This window comes from Austrofundulus limnaeus, unplaced genomic scaffold, assembly GCF_001266775.1.
Source record: "Austrofundulus limnaeus strain Quisiro unplaced genomic scaffold, Austrofundulus_limnaeus-1.0 Scaffold1267, whole genome shotgun sequence".
Taxonomy (NCBI): domain Eukaryota; kingdom Metazoa; phylum Chordata; class Actinopteri; order Cyprinodontiformes; family Rivulidae; genus Austrofundulus; species Austrofundulus limnaeus.
Genome location: NW_013953669.1, coordinates 12,068 through 31,158, shown reverse-complemented (window position 1 = coordinate 31,158; position 19,091 = coordinate 12,068). Strand labels below are relative to the sequence as shown.

Below are 19,091 nucleotides of genomic sequence, written 5' to 3'. Positions count from 1 at the left end.
GCTGCTGTATTTCTTTTCGAACAATTTTATTTGCAATTAAGAAGGTTAAGATATTTAAAAGCAATCAATACATTAAAGAACTTCAATGTTCATTAAACAACATTCAGTACTTAACTGACCTATAGATAGACATTAAAATGTCACACAGGAGTTAATGACTTGTATGTACTAACATCAAAACATATCAGCTGAAAATTTGAACCAGAAACAGTGTATATGAAGGTAAAATCCAGCCCTGGAACTACTGGATACATCTAAATAAAACTAAAGAACCTGGAAAAAAAATAAACAGGAAGCTAACACTTTGATTTGAAATGAGCACAGCTGAACTACACAGTTTATGTTGACACAAACATCCTGGTTCTTCATTCCGAGAACTTTGACAGGATTTTTTTTTTTCAACTCAAAACAGGCTCCATCAGGGGAAAAACAAAGCATGCAATCCTCTTTTCACGCTCTGGATCTCTCCCTCTAGCTGCAAATGGAGCACAAGCACAAAGAAACAAGCAGGACAGTTTAAAAAGCTATAAATCACCATATGATTCTGAGGCAGACATACTTTCAGGGTTGAACGTAKGGTAAAAGCTTTCAGGAAAACATTCTTATGCTGACAGAGTGAAGGACACGGCATGAAAGACGGATTTGGAGGTCACTTATGTTTGTGTCTACTTACCATCTCATTGAGTAGGCCGTCCTGAACTGACTTCATCTCATTTCTTATTAGGCCCATCTAACAACAGGCAGAAAAATAATGGGTGAACAGTTGAAGGGAAAATTGTGGGGAAAAAAACAGTGATTGGACTTCTTTACCCCTTATATAAATATGACACCCCACAGCTACATTTAGGACTCACAGTATATTAGGCACACTGGAGTTACACAATGAAGCACAGTATAGATATGAGAGAAAATCTCACCTCTGATGTGAATACTCCCTCCTCATACTCTAGGTTCTGACGCACATTAGTCTGGAGGGCTTTCTTCAGGGTGTCATTTCTGGGAAGAAAGAGACAGACATTCATGCAAAGAAATCAGAAATAGCCCCCAAAAACATCAGAAAAAGTTGTGGAAAAAATGCAAATAAAAAAATATGCAAAGGGGAGCACAGAAAAAAATAATTCAAAAATTCAAAAAGTACAAAACCAGATTTTTTTTGAATAACATAATAATATAACAAATTCAAAATATTCCTCATACATTAGGTGTAATAATCTGCATATATGGTCAAATGCAAAGGCACCAAAAAAGCTTTAGGAATTTGAGGATAAATTTGCGTGTTTATATATATATATATATATATACAGTGGTTTGCAAAAGTATTCATACCCCTTGAACTTTTCCATATTTTGTCACATTACAACCACAAACATAAATATATTTCACTGGAATTTAATGTGAAAGACCAACACAAAGTGGTATACAATTGTGAAGTGGAAGCAAAATTTTACATGAATCAAAACATTTTTTACAAATAAAAAACTGAAAAGTGCGATGTGCAAAATTATTCAGCCCCCCTGAGTCAATACTTTGTGGAGCCACCTTTTGCTGCAATTACAGCTGCAAGTCTTTTAGGGTATGTCTCCACCAGCTTTGCACATCTAGTGACTGCAATTCTTGCCCATTCCTCCTTGCAAAACAGCTCAAGCTCAGTCAGATTGGATGGAGAGCGTTTGTGAACAGCAGTTTTGAGATCTTGCCACAAATTCTCAATTGGGTTTAGGTCTGGACTTTGACTGGGCCATTCTAACACATGAATATTCTTTTTTTTWAAACCACTCCATTGTAGCTTTGGCTTTATGTTTAGGGTCGTTGTCCTGCTGGAAGGTGAACCTCCGCCCCAGTCTCAAATCTTTTGCTGACTCCAACAGGTTTTCTTCCAAGATTGCCCTGTATTTGGCTCCATCCATCTTCCCATCAACTTTGACCAACTTCCCGGTCCCTGCTGAAGAGAAGCACCCCCAGAGCATGATGCTGCCACCACCATATTTGACAGTGGGGATGGTGTTTTCAGAGTGATGTGCAGTGTTCTTTCTCCACCACACATAGCGTTTTGCATTGTGGCCAAAAAGTTCAATTTTGGTCTCGTCTGACCAAAGCACCTTCTTCCACATGTTTGCTGTGTCCTCAACATGGCTTCTGGCAAACTGCAAACGGGACTTCTTATGGTTTTCTTTTAACAATGGCTTTCTCCTTGCCACTCTTCCATAAAGACCACATTTGTGTAGTGCACGACTAATTGTTGTCCTGTGGACAGTTTCCCCCACCTGAGCTGTGGCTCTCTGCATTTCATCCAGAGTCACCATGGGCCTCTTGGCTGCCTCTCTGATCAGTGATCTCCTTGTTCGGCCTGTAAGTTTAGGTGGACGGCCTTGTCTTGGCAGGTTTACTGTGGTGCCATACTCTTTCCATTTCCRGATGATGGATTGAACAGTGCTCCGTGAGATGTTCAAAGCTTGGGAAATCTTTTTATAACCTAAGCCTGCTTTAAACTTCTCCAAAACCATATTCCTAACCTGTCTGGTGTGTTCTTTGGACCTCATGATGCTGTTTGCTCCCCAATATTCTCTTAACCAACATCTGAGGCCGTCACGGAGCAGCTGTATTTGTACTGAGATTAGATTACACACAGGTGGACCCTTTTGAGTCATTAGCAGTCATCAGGCAACTTCTGAATGCAATTGGTAGCACTCAGGGAAAAGGGGGCTGAATACTTTTGCACGTCGCACTTTTCAGTTTTTTATTTGTAAAAAATGTTTTGATTCATGTAAAATTTTGCTTCCACTTCACAATTGTATACCACTTTGTGTTGGTCTTTCACATTAAATTCCAGTGAAATATATTTATGTTTGTGGTTGTAATGTGACAAAATATGGAAAAGTTCAAGGGGTATGAATACTTTTGCAAACCACTGTATATATATATATATTCAATACAGTCAAATGACTGTGTCTGCTAACCCATATTATGTATATAAAGAAAAACTGGCTGCACAAGCCAAATAGTAGCTTGCGCTTTGAAGTTAGTTTCTGATGATAATCCTGGGGAAAAAATGTTTTCCTGTCAAACCTTTTAATCCTTGTTCCACAGGATAAACAAGCATGTTACTCAACGTATTATCGAGTATTTGGGTTTAGCTTTGTGAGAACATCCCTGATCAGAGAACATGGCAACAGAGTTAACATGGCTCTTTCTGCGTTTACACAAACACACAAGTTTAAAATTTACCTCCCGGTTTCCTGCTTCTGGTAAGAATGGAAAGCCGTCACCTGCTTCTTCCACATCACCTACAAAAGAGATGAATAAAAAGAGATCAGATATTTAAAACACTCTTATCTAGCTGGTAAATGTTTGGTGAGACATTGACACTAGTTTCGACATTTTAGCTTCAAAATGTGCTTTTGTGTAGTAGAGAGGGCGGAGCCAAAGAACTAGTATCAGAAACCTACAGACAGATCTTTCTCCATGTTTTTCAGCATGCTGTCATCCTGCTCCATTTTATGGATCTCCTCCAAAAGGACATTTTGAACCTGTTCAAGCCTCTGGGTTCTGTGCAGAGAATAACAATTAACTAGTAAAGACAAATGTAAAAAGATGCCACCAGTTTCAGATTGCAGAAAGAGAACATTATATATTTGGGACCTATAAGAAATAAAAGTATTTTCTTTTCTACCAGAGTAAACTCAATACAGCCAGCCATAAAATAAAGTTTTGTTGCAACAAATTAAAATTTCACATGGATTTTATATTTCTAACAAATCAATTATAAAAAGCTTAATTTCTGGATAAAATTGTTTAAAAAATAGATACAGGGTGAGTCAAAAAATGTAAGACACCTTTTTATTGTAGAAAGAAAAGGAGAAACGACATATCTTAATACCCCAGTAAGAAATGGGTAAGGAGGCCTATCATTTAGGCTATGTCCAGAACATGGTCACAATCTTGAAAGCTGTCATACTGGATCAAGGGCAAGTCTATTCAAAGATAGGCCTTCTCACCCTTTATTTGCTCAGATATGCCACTTTTGTTTCTGAAATAAAGGTGTGTCCTGTGACTTTTGACTCACTCTGCACAATAACTGACCTGTATTTGGTGAGTTGTACATCAATGGAGTAGACATGTTGATTGACAGTCTTCCAAGACTGTTTGTTGTAGCGCTCCATCATTTTGCAACGGTTCTAAAAACAGTTTTTATGCAGGCGTTAAACAATTAAAAGTTAATCTTACAAAATAAGTGCTTTCTAAAACCTACAGTCACTTTGCAGTATTTTCAGTGATACTTGGTAATCATTAGGGTACAAACACACTGGCATAATAAATACTGCTGCCACATTTTTGTTCTGTTGTGTGCAAGTCAAACCTGGAATTTGTTTTTCAGCTCAGAGTTCATCTGCTGGCAAACATTGCTTGGGTTTAAACTCATTTCTGGCAGCTCTAAATCATCATCCATGTCCATGTCTCCATCCACCACTTCAACCTCCCAGTTACTGGAACTTATGTTGCTCAGTTCCTCCACAGCAGACACCTCAGCTACTGTAGACAACAAACACTTTCAGAATGGAGCTCAGCTCAGGTTTTTACAGTTTGTTGTTCTAACTTTAATCAAACAAAACATTTTTAATGAAACTACCCCAAATAGCTATAGTCTATAACAACAGCTCAAATGTTCTGCATAATTCCTGTTTGGTTTTCTCATGAGTTTTTCATGAAAAGGCACTATTTTCTGTTTACTGGTCTAAGCACTAATTTTACTGAATGCCTTACAGGATTTGAACAATTTCCTAGGCTTCATTCGAGGTGAACGGAGTGTTTTGATCTTGCTTTTCTTTTTGTTTTCCTTCTCTTCCTCTTCAGAATTACTGGATGATACATGACGCTTACGACTGGGTCCTGAAATCAAAGAAAAACAAAAAACTTGATCACACACACTGCACAACATTTTCTTATCAAGACATTCATAAAAGGTTTTCACTGAAATTTAGTGTCCCTTTTCAATACATTTGTGCTCATAATTTTTATTATAGCAATTTTACAATGAACTGCAAGTTTGTTTTTGTCCCTTGCTGTGGCGTTAGACAAAAGGCCACCAGGAAATCCAGAACCAAAAAACAAGAACAAATTACCTGAGATAAGAGACTGTGTGAGTTCAAGGTCTCTGTCGGTACCTGGTGTTTTCTGTCAGAAGGGACAACATTATGTTTGTCATTTGTTTGACGGCTACATATATTTTGAAATCATAACCTAGCCACTCATTCATGTTTCCTTCATCCATTCATTTATCCACCCAACTTAAATCAATCATAGAAACAAGAACGTAATTAAACCTCAGATTTGAGAAACTCAGTTATGGGAGCAGAGGAGTTGTTTTTCTTTTTTCGGCTGAGTGTTGATGACTTGGAGGATGAATGGCTCAGTGAAGCCAGGGAAACTGAAGACACTTTGTGGAAGTCAAGGTGGCAGCTGTAGCTAACAGTGTCTTCAGGTAATGGCGATGAAGAAGGAGAGGCAACAGGTGGCTTGTTCAGCTCAAGCAGAGTAGAAGTCAATAGGGGCTGAGTGGGTGGAGATAAAAGAGCCTGAATTGCAGAGGACAGATCTGCGTGCATCTGGAAACAAATAATTTAAGGAAGAGATAGTGACAATATAACAAGAGACACAAAGGAATTTGGCAACCTATTGTGGTAACCTAATCACGTCTGCCTTGGATTAGTAAAATGACATACATTTTCTATAGTGCGTTAGGAAGCACAGATGAAGCTCAGCAGATATTTTCTGCTCTGCTAGACCTTCAGAAATCATGCTATCAATCGTACAATTCAGCTGTTCAAAACACCCTAATTCCAAAAATGTCTACATATTTATGTGATATTTTTACCAAAGAACTGCTCAAATATCTTATCCCCATAGATTAGTTAATTTTAACAATTAATTTATTTTAACAGGAATTCCATGTTGGTCTAAATAACAACTCAAGAGTTTGAGAATCATTACAACACAATTTAAACAGTAAAAGTGATGGTTCAGGAAGCAAAATATTATTTTCCTTCCTAAATTTTCTTATCTGGTCTAAGAATTCTATTCAGTCATGTTTAGGTCTGACACCAACTTCCATGATTTCTAGATTACCATTGAGAAGACTTTCAGTCATTTAATTATTCACACAACCATCCATTTTATTCCAGTGACGCTCTCACCCGCCTGTCAAGTGACGTCCATGACTTACATGTGGAGCAAAGGTATATGAATCACTCAAAGATGCTAAATTCCAGAGTCAAAGATAAGCTGTTAAATAATTTCAAGAAAATGGATTCAATTTACTCATGACAACGGACATAAATCTGAAGCTGACATAAGTGAGGATTCTCCTACAATACTGAGACATCTCTACATACTAACTTACTTTAATTATGTTTTTTATCACTTTACAACTGTCCCACTATTTTTTAAACTCAATAAAAGTTATCATGAAGGTTAATGTACCTCTGCTGCACTAGGTCCAGAAGGACTGGGTGCAGGGGTTTGATCTTTCGATGAGCAGGAAGAGGAGACAGACCGGATGAACTTGGTTTTGGATGAGATGTGTTTCTCTGCTTTGTAGAGAGAAGACGTTTTGCCTTTTCTTTTACTGCTGACTGTCGAGCGAGGTTTGGTTAGCAGCGGGACTGGTGAGGGGGTTTCCTGGCAGGGAGGCTTAGGGGAGGCAGAGAGTGGGGATCCCCACGGGGTGAGGACAGTGGAGCAGGTCAAATGCATGGCTGGAGCTGACCTCCCAGCAGCTGTGAGGATCCAAAATAAACACAGATGTTCAAACAGCTGGATTCAGAAATTGGACAAAGTGCAAAAGGTCAAAATACACCCTTTTCTACATAATGATTTACAGTTAAGAATTTCTGAGGAAAAGGGATTTCTTTTCAATATGTACAAACTGAGATAACTTAAGGTATGCACAAAGACTTAGTGGACTAAAATATGATAATACTTTACATAAAATTATTAAAATTCTAACAAAAACATGTCAAAATACTTTGATTTACTAGATGTCAAAGGGAGCGATCAAGTATTAATGTGGCCATGTACTGAATGAACTGAAACCACATGACCAACCATGAACTGTTTAGCAGTCATTAGCTGATGTCAAGAGTCAAAAAACTGCCGTCTAACTGATGTTGAAGAGTAGAGTTTTCACAGAATCTTACATCTCATCTTTTCTATGAAAGGAGGCGATGGACAGGAAGAGGTTTGGCAGGCAGCCGAGGAATCCTTCAAAGGACTCATCTGTTCTTGTGTAGGGATGAAATTTTTCTCATTCAACTTTGAAGTTTCTGGAACATTTCCAGGTTTAACCTGCTGAAAAGGGTGCTCTTAATTCTCTGATACAGAAAACAAACAAAACTCATTCCCACCCCAATGAGTAAGATCTAATATGTAAGATCAAAACTATGGCTCATTCATTCCCAAAACAAATGAAAAAGAGATTTAGTCAGAACTCAACAAACATCATCAACTGGTCAATGTCATTTTCAAAACTTAACACATTTTTAAAATTTGCAAACGGAACGTTCAAGATCTAAGACAAAACTTCCACCTTAAGGTCAGGTTGCTTTTTCAGGTTTGACCCAGTGCAGCTGTCTTGTCTTCTGCAGCTTTCTGCAGGCTGGTCAGGGAGGTTGTTTCTCTTTTTAACTTGTGGATTCTCTGAACAGATTATCTCGCTGTTGTCATGCTTCCCCACATATCGAGTCTGTAGATTGGCATCCCAAATGTTAATGCAACTATTCCCACAAGACAGTCTCAGGTAAGATAAGACTCTAACACAGCAAATCACAGTAAAAGACTGGTATTTCAAGGTATATATAAATGTCATTTAGAATAAAAAGGCCTCTACCTTAGAGGTGGTTAGTATTTCTGATGTAGGGTGTAGCTTCATTTTGGTTGGCTGTCTGCCTGCAGTTATTTTCTTCTTGGTCTGAGTAGTCTCTTGAATTGTCACATCATTCTTCAATTTTTTCAGTAGAAAAAAACAATTTTTAAAGAGAGAAAAAAGATGGTTTGTTATAAATCTGACTAACCCATGTTGTTTTTTGTACTCGAAAAGTCAGTATTTAATGTAAACTATTTTCAGATTGTTTACAAGTATATATGTTTCTAAAGTTATTGTTGCTTAGTGTTTATTAAAATTTTGCAACATATTATTCCAGATCAATGTATTTTGTGTAAAAGCGCTAGAACCACATTGTTTTGGAACAGCAAATGATTTTCAACATTTCAGAGGTTAAGGCCATGCCTGTCACTGCAAGTTAAAGCACTACCAACAATACATTTCTAAAATAGTTGTTTGTAGAGAAAGCAAATTTTATCTGATTGATGCTTAGGTAAAATATTTTGTTTAAGAAAAAACACGTCATTTGCAAGCAAAAACAGAACATCAGCATGAATACTTTTGGCAAACTCAGTTTTAAGAAACAAAACAAAACAAAAAAAAAACCCACAAGAAATAAGAGACATTATTTGCCTTTGGTGCAGGAGCCTCCTCTGTTTCAGACTGGCTGTCATCAGTATCTGGTTCTATGTAGCTTTTAGTTGAAACTGCTGCCACTCTCTTAGGCCTGCTGCCAGCTGCACAAGGTCTGCTGAGTGCTGCTGCTTCTCTCTCAGTCTTTGGTTGAACCTGTGCCTTCTTTAAACAGAAACTCTTATGATACAACAGCGACACACCGTGGTTAAATGAAGTAATGCTCGACTGGCATACAGAAATCCTGTGTGTTTACTATTAAAGCTGTCTTACTTTCCTGGGCCTGTTGACTTTTTTTGCAGCTGGGAGAACGTCTGGGGATTTGCCTGCAAATATGTATATAAAAAATAGTATAATGCACTGTTGTGGTAATGAGATTGCTACAATTTGTAAGTGATAGATTAAAGAGTGTGAGACTGAATCTAGTTTTAATAACATACTCATTGACTGGGGAGGGGCGGATTTGGGTTTGGACAGCACTTGTCTTGTATATTTGGCAACTTGGGGTTTGGGCTTTCTGGATGATTCCCTGAGCCAGCTGACCTCTGTCATGGCAGTGTCTGTGTCTGTGTCACTAAACAGGTGCTTTCTCACGTGTCGCTTGTTCTGCAACACACAAAACAGACGAAGACAGATATAAATGTGTCATTCTACAGTATATAGGCAAACAAACAGCAGATAAATGAACATAACACCACAAACAGAATTACAATAAAACTTCCTTGTATTACTTAAATAACAGTAAAATACAATGACAATATACTTTTGCCACTGGTTCCAGTTGYGCTTTCTTGGCTGTACTGAGACCTGTTGGAGAACTCTGGATGCCACTGTCAAACATAAGAAATACTAAATTAAACTTATTTTAAAACAAATCACTTAGAATCAGTGTGTGTATTCTTTGAAAAATACTTTCTTCACCCTTTCTGATAAACTAATGTACCTGTTTGATGTGTCTAAAGTTTTGTTGAAGATTTTTTTCTCTGCCTAAAGTTAAATTTAACACAGTTAAACATTTACAGTCATAGTTTATGAACTTAAAACACATCGATACATGCAAAACAGTAGAAATATTTACCCCAACGAAGACGGGCAAATCAACGTTGAATGCAAATACGTCTTTTCTGCACAATAGAAAATGACTTTAGATTACGCTTTGCAAACATTTAATATTGCAAGCCATGAATTCATCCAAATGTCTTTGAAATCATTATACAGACTTGTATTACCTTTGTATGGCAGCGTTTGTGGGTTTGTTACAGGATTTCCTTGGGCTCACAGCTTTTGGCACTGTTTTCTATAATAAAAAAAACATATTCAGTAAAACAAGTTTGTAAAACCAGCATATTTAGTGTTCCTTAAGTCTAGATGTTAATGAGACAATGATCACTTACTTTGCCAGATGAATACACCTTCATATTGAAGAGAGGTCTATTGCAAAGATAAAGTAAACACTATTTGGCCTTTTTCTTTCAATATTTTTTTCATTAATTACTGTAGACAAAACAATCTAGCCTTGTATACCGTACCCTTTTACAAGAGAAGGAATCCAGTTCTGAACATTTTTTTCTATAGAGCCTTTTGCTGTGGACCTGGTGGAAACTTCATAATGACTCGAGATGACCTTCATCATGCTGAAAGTAACACTTGCATCTCTCTAAGTAGAAATAGAAAAGAGAATGTCATGGACAAACAAACAAGCAAAAAAATAAATAAATAAATTGAAAACTATGTAGAATCCTAAAAAGCTTTTCATTTGTTGGACAAGCGATCCAACTTATGTAAATCTTACTTCTTTTTTGTTTGAAAGGGCAGTTTCATCTTTGTCCTTGGTTTCTTTTCTGTCCTGCACTTTTTTAGCTGAGGATGTCTTCACTGAAGTTTTTCTTGGAACTGTGTCTGCCTTCAGTGACGTCTGACCTTTACTCTCTCCATAGCTCTGATTGTTTTTCTGAACGTGTTGCACTTTGGGAGTGTACAACGAAGAATCACCCACGCTTTCCGAGCTTTTGTGTTTTGTGTTTCCTTTGGTATTAGATGTTTTTGTCGGAAGTGCAGCTGCTGCTTCGTTATTAATATCTTTCTTCTTCTCAATGAGGACCTGTTCCAATCGCTGGGTCAGTTCACTATGAAGTTGCTTTTGAAATTTGAGACTTGAGTCTGAAATTGACAATTTGCGAGCGGAGGACGGACGGTGTTCCAGCTGTTTCACCACACTAGAATTAGACTCTAAAGAGGAAAATAGGAAATAAAATAAATCAAAAGACACACGTGCATCTTTTTTTCCCCAGTTTGCTTCACGACTTCAAAGTTTTACCAACAACTGAGTCCTACTGAAGATATTTTAAGTGTAATTTAATTACCAGGTCTTGGCGAAGATACGATTTTCTGTGTTGACATCATTAGCATTTCAGAAACTGAGAATTTGTTCCAACTAGAAGATCTGTAATTTGAACAGACAGAGTGATTCAGACACATTTTTTTCAATATACTTTCTGTATGCACACATACATTAATACTATATTAGAAACCTAGCAGCCAAATCACAGAAGATTTGCAAACATGCCGACGGTTTTTCACTTGACTCACGTGCTACATCCTGCTTTGGGTTGTGTGTCAGGTATATAGTGCTCTGTAAATAAAAACATTAAGACAGCTTTAAAATGCTTAAAAATCTAAAAAGGGCTGTATTTAGGAAAATGCAAAAAATCTTTTTGAGAACAAAATACCCTGAGACTTTTCTTCTCCTTGTCCAGATACAACCACATGTTCTGCTTGAACTATTGGCATCTTCTGCAAAACAGTCAGATACAACAGAATAATCCTTTTTATTTGTTTAACACACAATTTTCTTTTATACTGTTGGTTAAAGATAAAAAAATATATCATGTAAGAACACTTAAATACTTATAGCTATACATTTCAGGTCTTACAAAATGTTCAAATCCATACACTGTGATTAAAACATAAGAGGGTAATAAAAGAAGCAGACCACAGTAATTTGACTTGTGTGTTCGCCACTCTTACATTCTCTGCTCTGTTGCAGTTCATGTCTACCAATTGTGCCCCACTAAACTATTGTGAACTTGGAGAAAACTGTAAAATAATTGCTTTTACTTTAAGATTATTTTCAATGTGATAATCAGTTTGTAGACTGTGCTCCGCAGAGACGATTCACATAGAAACATTGGAATTACTTGGACATTTCAAAAACACATTCAAATCAGAGTTTGAATGTAAAATGTCTGAATTTGATTTCATGATTGAGTGCTATTCTGATATCAAAACAATAGAGTATTTTTAACTCAAGTACATGTTAAGTGACAAACCTGCTCTTTCATGCCAACAGCATTTGTGTTGCTTGGGGTTGTGCTGTAGTTGCAGCGCCTGGCGTTTGTGTCACRTGAACAAATCTTCTCCAGAGAAGTCTTGTCTTTGTCTTTGGCTGAAGTAACCGAAGGAGAAGAAAATCAAAATGCAGTCAATCAAGTACAAAATAATGACATATTTAAAAAAGGTGTAGGTTTTGGTAGTCTTTCAGGAATTGGTGAGAGTACAAGGTGATAAATTTATACTTCAAGTGGCGTGACAACAATACCAGACAAGGTTACATACTTGACAGCTTTAGTGCAAGAGAACCGATACTATTCGCAGAACCTCCTTCACCGATGCTTATATAAGCAGTGGCCTCTGACATACTCCTTTTGGCAGGAGTCACCATCTGAAATCAGAAAGTGTGTGAATCTTTTGTGTGGCCAAGTTAATGTCTGAACATTCCAATACACTAACGTAACTTCCTAAAGATTGGGATTTTTTAATAGAAATGACCAACAAAAATTACGATTGTAAGAAGTCCACAGTGTCAGTTGTTTTTTCAAGTATTTTTCAGGGAAAAATAAATGTCACCAGAAGCTTAAACCTTATAAATCCTCCAAAATCTCCACACACATATCACTGTTACAGTATGAGGTTTTTGTTGAAATTCAACAAAGCCAAGAATTAATTCATATTTAAGTTTAACACAGTTACATGAAGAACTTCTGTATTGTGCTAAAATATAAAACACATAATCCTTAACATTGATTTTTTTTTTATTTAGAATCCAAATGTTTTTACTTGTGCATGTGCAGCTGGAGCAGATAAAACATATGGTACTGTGTTTTTCTCACTTTCACCAAGGGACAACTGGCTTTCTGGAACAACCTGTGTCAGAGCAGCATGCAGCACATATGGACACAGTTACTAAAAACTCAACCTATCTTAAAAGGTCTGCAGAAGATTCAGCTAATGCCTACTTAGTACACTGTGCTATTTGTATCATATTAACACCTTGAGCATATCCTGTCAGTAAACTCAGATTTTTTTGGAAGTCTGTGCTTACCTGGGTGCTGTTTTCTTCTATCATAGTTTTACCTGCAGTTTTCACTACCAGCATGTGCTGCCAAAAGAGACACTGGTTAATACCCAATGTTAAATGTATTCAGACCACATGTATTTCATAAAGGTCTAGCTTTAAAAAATAGCTAAAGAGCCCAGATTTCTCATTCTGGTAATTTGCAATTGACTATCCTGGAACATGTAAATATAATGAGTTTCGTTGTCAATAAAAATGAAGTGAATAGGTTTCTTACTTTGTTTTTCATTTGCCCAAAGACATTTTGAGCAGCTTGTGGAATGTCTAGAGAGGAGCTGAAATGGATGGTAAGGTTGGATCCCTCCACAGAACCGACGACCACTACCTCTGACAGCTTTATCTGCAACACCTGAGTCTTGTCTTTCTCTGAAGATAAAGATCAGCATTGCATTAAACTGTATTAGAACAAACATTTAGAGGACATGATCACTCTAGACAAAGGTAAAACTACTATAGTTTACTGAAGGAATCTTATTTAAACTGTTTTATTTTGTCAACCAGCTAAAACAAAGATATCAAGTATCCACAGCAGGTAAAATAAGTATTGAACACGTCACCATTTTTCTCAGTAAATATATTACTAGAGGTGCTGATGACATGAAATTTTCACGAGATGTTGGTAACAACCCAAGTGATCCATACATACAAAGAAATCAAACCATAAATGTCCAGAAATAAAGTTATTTGTAATAATGTGGAATGACACAGGGAAAAAGTATTGAACACATGAAGAAAGGGAGGTGTAAAAAGGCATGGAAAGCCAAGACACCAGCTGAACTCTCTCAGTAATTAGAAAACAAGCCTGCCCCTTGTCAGTGCAAATTAACATCAGCTGGTTCAGACCCAGATGATGGCCAGGTATCACACAAGAAACATCTGATGATGGGTAAAAGTAAAGAGCTCTCTCAAGACCTTCACAACCTTATTGTTGCAAAGCATAATGATGGCATCGGTTACAGAAGAATGTCTAAACTTCTGAATGTTCCAGTGAGCACTGTTGGGACCATAAGTCCGAAGTGGAAAGAACATCATTTCACCATAAACCGACCATGACCAGGTGCTCCTCGCAAGATTTCTGACAGAGGAGTGAAAAGAATTATCAGAAGAGTTGTCCAAGAGCCAAGGACCACTTGTGGAGAGCTTCAGAAAGACCTGGAATTAGCAGGTATGATTGTTTCAAAGAAAACAATAAGTAATGCACTGAACCACCATGGCCTGTATGCACGCTCACCACGCAAGACTCCACTGCTGAAGAAACAGCTCTTTTTATCCACAGCTGACCTGCTAAAAATGACAGATTTTCTTTTCTGGATCTCTGACAGACGGACTTCAATCTCTGAACTCCTAAAGTTTTTATTTTTTTAGTTTTCGCTGTCATTTTTCATGAATGAACACTTGTATCTGAGGTAGGAAACACAGCCTTATGGTGTTTTTGGGGTGGTAATTATGCAAATCTCCTCTCATGTGCACGAGCAGCTGGATACGAACAGGTGGAAATTACGCAGCTCATTTACACCCTTTTCTTGAAGATAGAAGAGTTTGTTGAATCTGACGTGACATGTTCGTACGAACCCTTCATACAAACAAAAGTAAGAGAAATTTAGGATAAGAATACGAACATGTTCTTGCATGAGGCCCATTGAGCCCAAACACAAAGCCAAGGAAACTCTCAGTTGGTTTCAGAGAAAGAAACTAAAGCTGCTGGAATGGCCCAGCCAATCACCTGACCTGAATCCAACAGAAAATCTATGGAAAGAACTAAAGATCAGAGTTCATAGAAGAGGTCCACGAAACCTTCAAGATTTGAAGACTGTTTGTGTGGAAGAATGGGCCAAAATCACACCTGAGCAATGCATGCCACTAGTTTCTCCATACAGGAGGAGTCTTGAAGCTGTCATTGACAACAAAGGCTTTTGTACAAACTATTAGATAAATTTCAGTAAGCGTGTTCAATACTTTTTCCCTGTGCCATTCCACATTATTACAAATAACTTCTTTTCTGGACATTTATGGTTTGATTTCTTTGTATGTATGGATCACTTGGGTTGTTACCGACATCTGGTGAAAATTTCATGTCATTAGCACCTCTAGTAATATATTTACTGAGAAAAATGGTGACGTGTTCAATACTTATTTTACCTGCTGTATATAGTTAGAAATGTCTGTAATTTACAAGGTTCTTGTCTAGCTTTTATTGTATGATTAGATGGATGGATTGCCATAATACACTTGATGTATGATTGTGTAAATAGTTGCAGTTGTTTCTGTGTTTTGGTTACCTGTGACAGTGTAGCTTTGGACTTCATTCTCATTGATGCACAGTGTTTCCCAGTGGCCCTCCTACATTATAAAAAAAAACATAGTTTGTTAAACTCTAACTAATGTTGACCTTTTATAAGAATATATCGATGGAATCTTTTGAATGTGAAAGTTTAAGACTCAGATGTAAATTATCTTGGGGCACTAGTACCTCTTCATCAGGCAAGGAGAAGTAGAAAGAGATGCTGTGGCTGCAGAGATTGAAGTCAATCCAGAATTCCTCCAGCTTCTCATCCAAGGGCATCAGCAGCTAACAAGACAACCACAATCTGTTTACAACATCTTACAGGCTTTAAGATGACAGAACAGATTGTAACATACAAGCCAACATGCCTGAAACATAAAGGAGCTGCTAATTATACAACAAAGGGTAAGTATTTTAGATAACAGGATTGTTCTTTGTTACTAGATGGTTGGAAATTAAATGAAGCTGTGCTTTTTTCCCCCTCACGTTTCAATTCATAGAAATCCTGTTGTTACTGACCTCATACTTGCCCAGATAAACTTCCAAACAAGGGTAGGAGTACACTCTGCAAACAGAAAAAAGACTTAATCTGAAAGATGTTATTAACAATGATGCAAGTGCATTAAATGTAATAAAAATATATAGAGTTGTCACTTTTCTGTGGATTGCATCAACTCTGTTACATTACAGAAGGGCAGCTTCACTGACGTGAAACGTAAATCTGTGGATCTGTGTTTGATTACTCTGGCTGGCTTTCTCAAGGACCCGGATTTGTGGAACAAAAATCTGAATTTTAGAACTGAAACTGAATTATGAAACTGAAAGTAGTCACACTGATTTTTTTAATCGAACAAAATACATTTTCAAAGCAAATTAATTCAAATTCTAAACTTTAAATTCAGTTTCAAACCATTAAATTCAGTTTCAGTTTAGTGAAATTCATTTTGAAACCAATGCATTCAATTTCAAATTTTGCACATTCAGATTCAATCTGAGCAATTCAAATTCAGTTCCTGCTGGCACAAGATTTATCCCACAGAAAAGCAACTGCTAATATAAATAAATATTCAATTTTAACCTCTTGAATTTCTAAGTGTAAAAAAGAGACTTTTCTGGTTCACTTGTTTATGCTTTAGCAAGTGCTGACCTTCTTTTGTCTCCCTGCATCCCATTCACCATGTTCAGAAATTTGCGGCAAGCCTAAAAAAAAAATCACATTATTCACAAAATTGTATGTAATTATTAATACAATCACAACAAATTGACCAAGTAATAATGGACACTAAATAACTATAAATGTCAAATTTTACCGTCTCAAACTCTGAATCACTGATCTGAGCAAAAGCGTTGGCCACATGCGCCATGCTGAACCACCGATCTGCAAGCTTCTTCCTCTGACTGTAAGTGGCCATTCGACATAATGCTTCCATCAATGATGACTGCAAATCATAATCTGAGGGGAGAAAAAAAAACGACTTTCTGTATTTATTTTGATCAAAAAGACAGTAGAGTTTCTAAGATAAAAACATAAAATAAAAAAACAACTAACCACCACCCTCCAATATTCGAGAAGCCAGTTTGGTCCTGCAAAAAATAAAACATTCATGGGTTGAACAGAACGCAGATATTTTCCAAAGTAGTATTACTAGTCTTTGGTATAAACAAAATACCCCTACATACATGATATCTGAACCCTCTTGTGACGAAAGGATCCTTCTGTTCTTCTTAAACTCCACCGGGATTTTGTCCAGGATCAAGTTATATTTACGAATTGCCTGGTAGAGTTTTATTATGAAGTTAGTTTATGAAGATGCTTTTATCAAGGAATGTCCCCAAGAGAAATAGATATGTAAAGTGTTTCAAACCTCTTTCTGAATCAGGATGTAGATTCTGGGGTCTACAGCCAGCTGTCCGACAGGATACAGGAAGGACTCGGTGACCTTGCAAGTTCCTGAAAAAAATAAATAATTAAATAAATATTAAAACATCATAAGATAAATCTCTATGATTTGATTAGACAGTGGCTTCACACAAGTGAAATTACATTTTATACATATATTGACACATACTGTATACTGAAGGGTAGACTTAAAGTCACATCTTAGTAAACAATCTAGATATTCAGATAGAGCATTTAGTCATTAACTTTGTAAATCTCTAACTGAATACATGATATACGGTATATAGAGTACGAATTGAAAATTAATAAATGTATAAGTATACCCTCTTTGGAAGACTCGTGAACTCCCTGCAGAAGAAGGAAAGAGAATACAAGACTCAAACTGAGTTCAAAAAGGGATGTTAATTTATAAAATGTATTTAATATTAGACATGAACTTACCATTAAGACATTAAAAAAGTTCTCAGAGAGTGTAAGCATAGTCTCATCCCATTGTGGGCCATGGTCGATCCACAGTTGCTGGCATTTCTCAAACCACTGCATCATGTTCGCAGAAAAAACGTTTACGTTAAAACCTAGAAATATTTGCATATTAGGTCATCATGTTCTGTGTACTTGTATATAATAAATGTTTACTTATCTTCTTAATAAGTCCTTGATTTAACAAAACTGAGAGTCCTTGACCACCAGGTAGTTTCAGATTTTTTCCATATTTGTGGATACTGGCAAGACTCAAACTGGCTGTTCTAGCATCTTTTTGATCCAATCTCTAAAGAATATACATATTTATAATAAGTCAAAAACACACAGTATCTTAAGGGCTGGTCAGTGTGTTGGGCTTCATCTTACCGTAGTGATGAGCTTATCCAATTTGGAGAGAAACCTTTGGGAACATTTCATGGGGGTTTCTTCATCACTATCCAACTCTAAGATTGATCCAAGTGTTTGGACATTTCCACTCTTTAACACTTCATCGATTGCATTCTCCAGCTGCACACAAAAAAAAAGTGTTTTCTTAAAGGCTTGAACACTTTACATGCAATATTGGGCTAATGTAACGTAAAATTGGTGAAATCATGTCCAACCTGTCCACTTTGGCTTGGAGGCATTCTTACTTCTTTGAAGAAGCTTCACCACACATGCGCAGTCCCGACTGATACCGAAACCATAAACCTGCCGTTCAAAACGTTTAGTTTATAAACATTTTTATGCCTATTATACAATTCAGAATCTGGTGGATGAGATGGCCACTGAGCTACAAAACAATATTTAAAATAACCTTCCTTTTAATCCACATATTATGCCATATTCCACCTAAAATAAGCTTATGTATGATGGCGTATTATTTCAATCTACTTTTCAGCTAGCTTAGCCTTAGCGATAGCTAATGCTATAGTAGCCAACTTGTCTAAAATACTTTACAACAACAACGGTCAGCAGGCTCTAAACGACAAAAAATGGTAAGAAAATATCTTTAGATTTTTTTATTATTATGGGTTACTTACTGGGTTGTAAAATTTCACTGAAAAAGCTGAGGTGTGTATGTTATTTCTTCCGACCGTTTCTCCGCCCTTCAAAATTGCTCACAGGAAACGCGCCGCGCGAAGACGTTGATGTCAAGCGCGTGCTAGATGGATGGAGGTGTTGTATCGAATATTGTGACCCATAACTATATGGACCCATTCAGGCTCAGTGAATTGGCCAATAGATCCAGTTTATAGACGGAGCCCAATAATGTAGTTTCAGAAATGATTTATCACACTTGTCTGCAGCTTTTTAATGTTAAATTTACCACAATGATAAGTAAATGATATCATTGATTACACCAGTTTGTAGCTTTATCAACCAGGCCACAAATTAATCTGGTTGGATTCTAAAATGTGTTCGCACAATATTTATGAAAATGCATGATAAACAAACCCACAGACACATTAAAAACAAAATGTCTGCAATAGCATCATAGTGATTTATTTGTTGTTGAAAT

At 36.8% G+C, this 19,091-nt stretch overlaps 1 protein-coding gene across 4 annotated transcripts; it reads right to left on the bottom strand.

The window, feature by feature from the left end:
* Window positions 1-13: 13 nt before the first annotated feature.
* On the bottom strand, window positions 14-19,033 carry sycp2 (synaptonemal complex protein 2). Of its 4 annotated transcripts, XM_014031521.1 has the most exons (46): window positions 18,613-19,033; window positions 18,193-18,280; window positions 17,957-18,097; window positions 17,748-17,876; window positions 17,549-17,653; window positions 17,431-17,455; window positions 17,073-17,158; window positions 16,888-16,982; window positions 16,757-16,791; window positions 16,518-16,660; window positions 16,355-16,407; window positions 15,727-15,772; window positions 15,394-15,492; window positions 15,203-15,263; window positions 13,141-13,289; window positions 12,891-12,947; window positions 12,626-12,712; window positions 12,125-12,230; window positions 11,839-11,954; window positions 11,239-11,302; window positions 11,099-11,141; window positions 10,873-10,952; window positions 10,302-10,738; window positions 10,039-10,166; window positions 9,904-9,940; window positions 9,739-9,806; window positions 9,588-9,633; window positions 9,453-9,496; window positions 9,273-9,339; window positions 8,950-9,115; window positions 8,783-8,835; window positions 8,510-8,689; window positions 7,883-7,993; window positions 7,583-7,738; window positions 7,194-7,344; window positions 6,478-6,773; window positions 5,322-5,603; window positions 5,121-5,172; window positions 4,762-4,887; window positions 4,358-4,530; window positions 4,081-4,175; window positions 3,447-3,546; window positions 3,226-3,284; window positions 918-996; window positions 674-730; window positions 14-475 (listed from the first exon to the last, which is right to left on the bottom strand). In XM_014031521.1, the coding sequence occupies exons 2-46, from the start codon at window positions 18,214-18,216 to the stop codon at window positions 419-421; spliced, it is 4,764 nt and encodes a 1,587-aa protein (XP_013886975.1). In that variant the 5' UTR covers window positions 18,217-18,280; window positions 18,613-19,033; the 3' UTR covers window positions 14-418. The 4 variants fall into 4 exon arrangements, with proteins under 4 accessions (XP_013886975.1, XP_013886977.1, XP_013886978.1 ...); XM_014031523.1 differs by having other exon boundaries at window positions 7,194-7,341; window positions 18,193-19,033; XM_014031524.1 differs by having other exon boundaries at window positions 8,510-8,674; window positions 18,193-19,033.
* Between the last annotated feature and the right edge of the window lie 58 nt (window positions 19,034-19,091).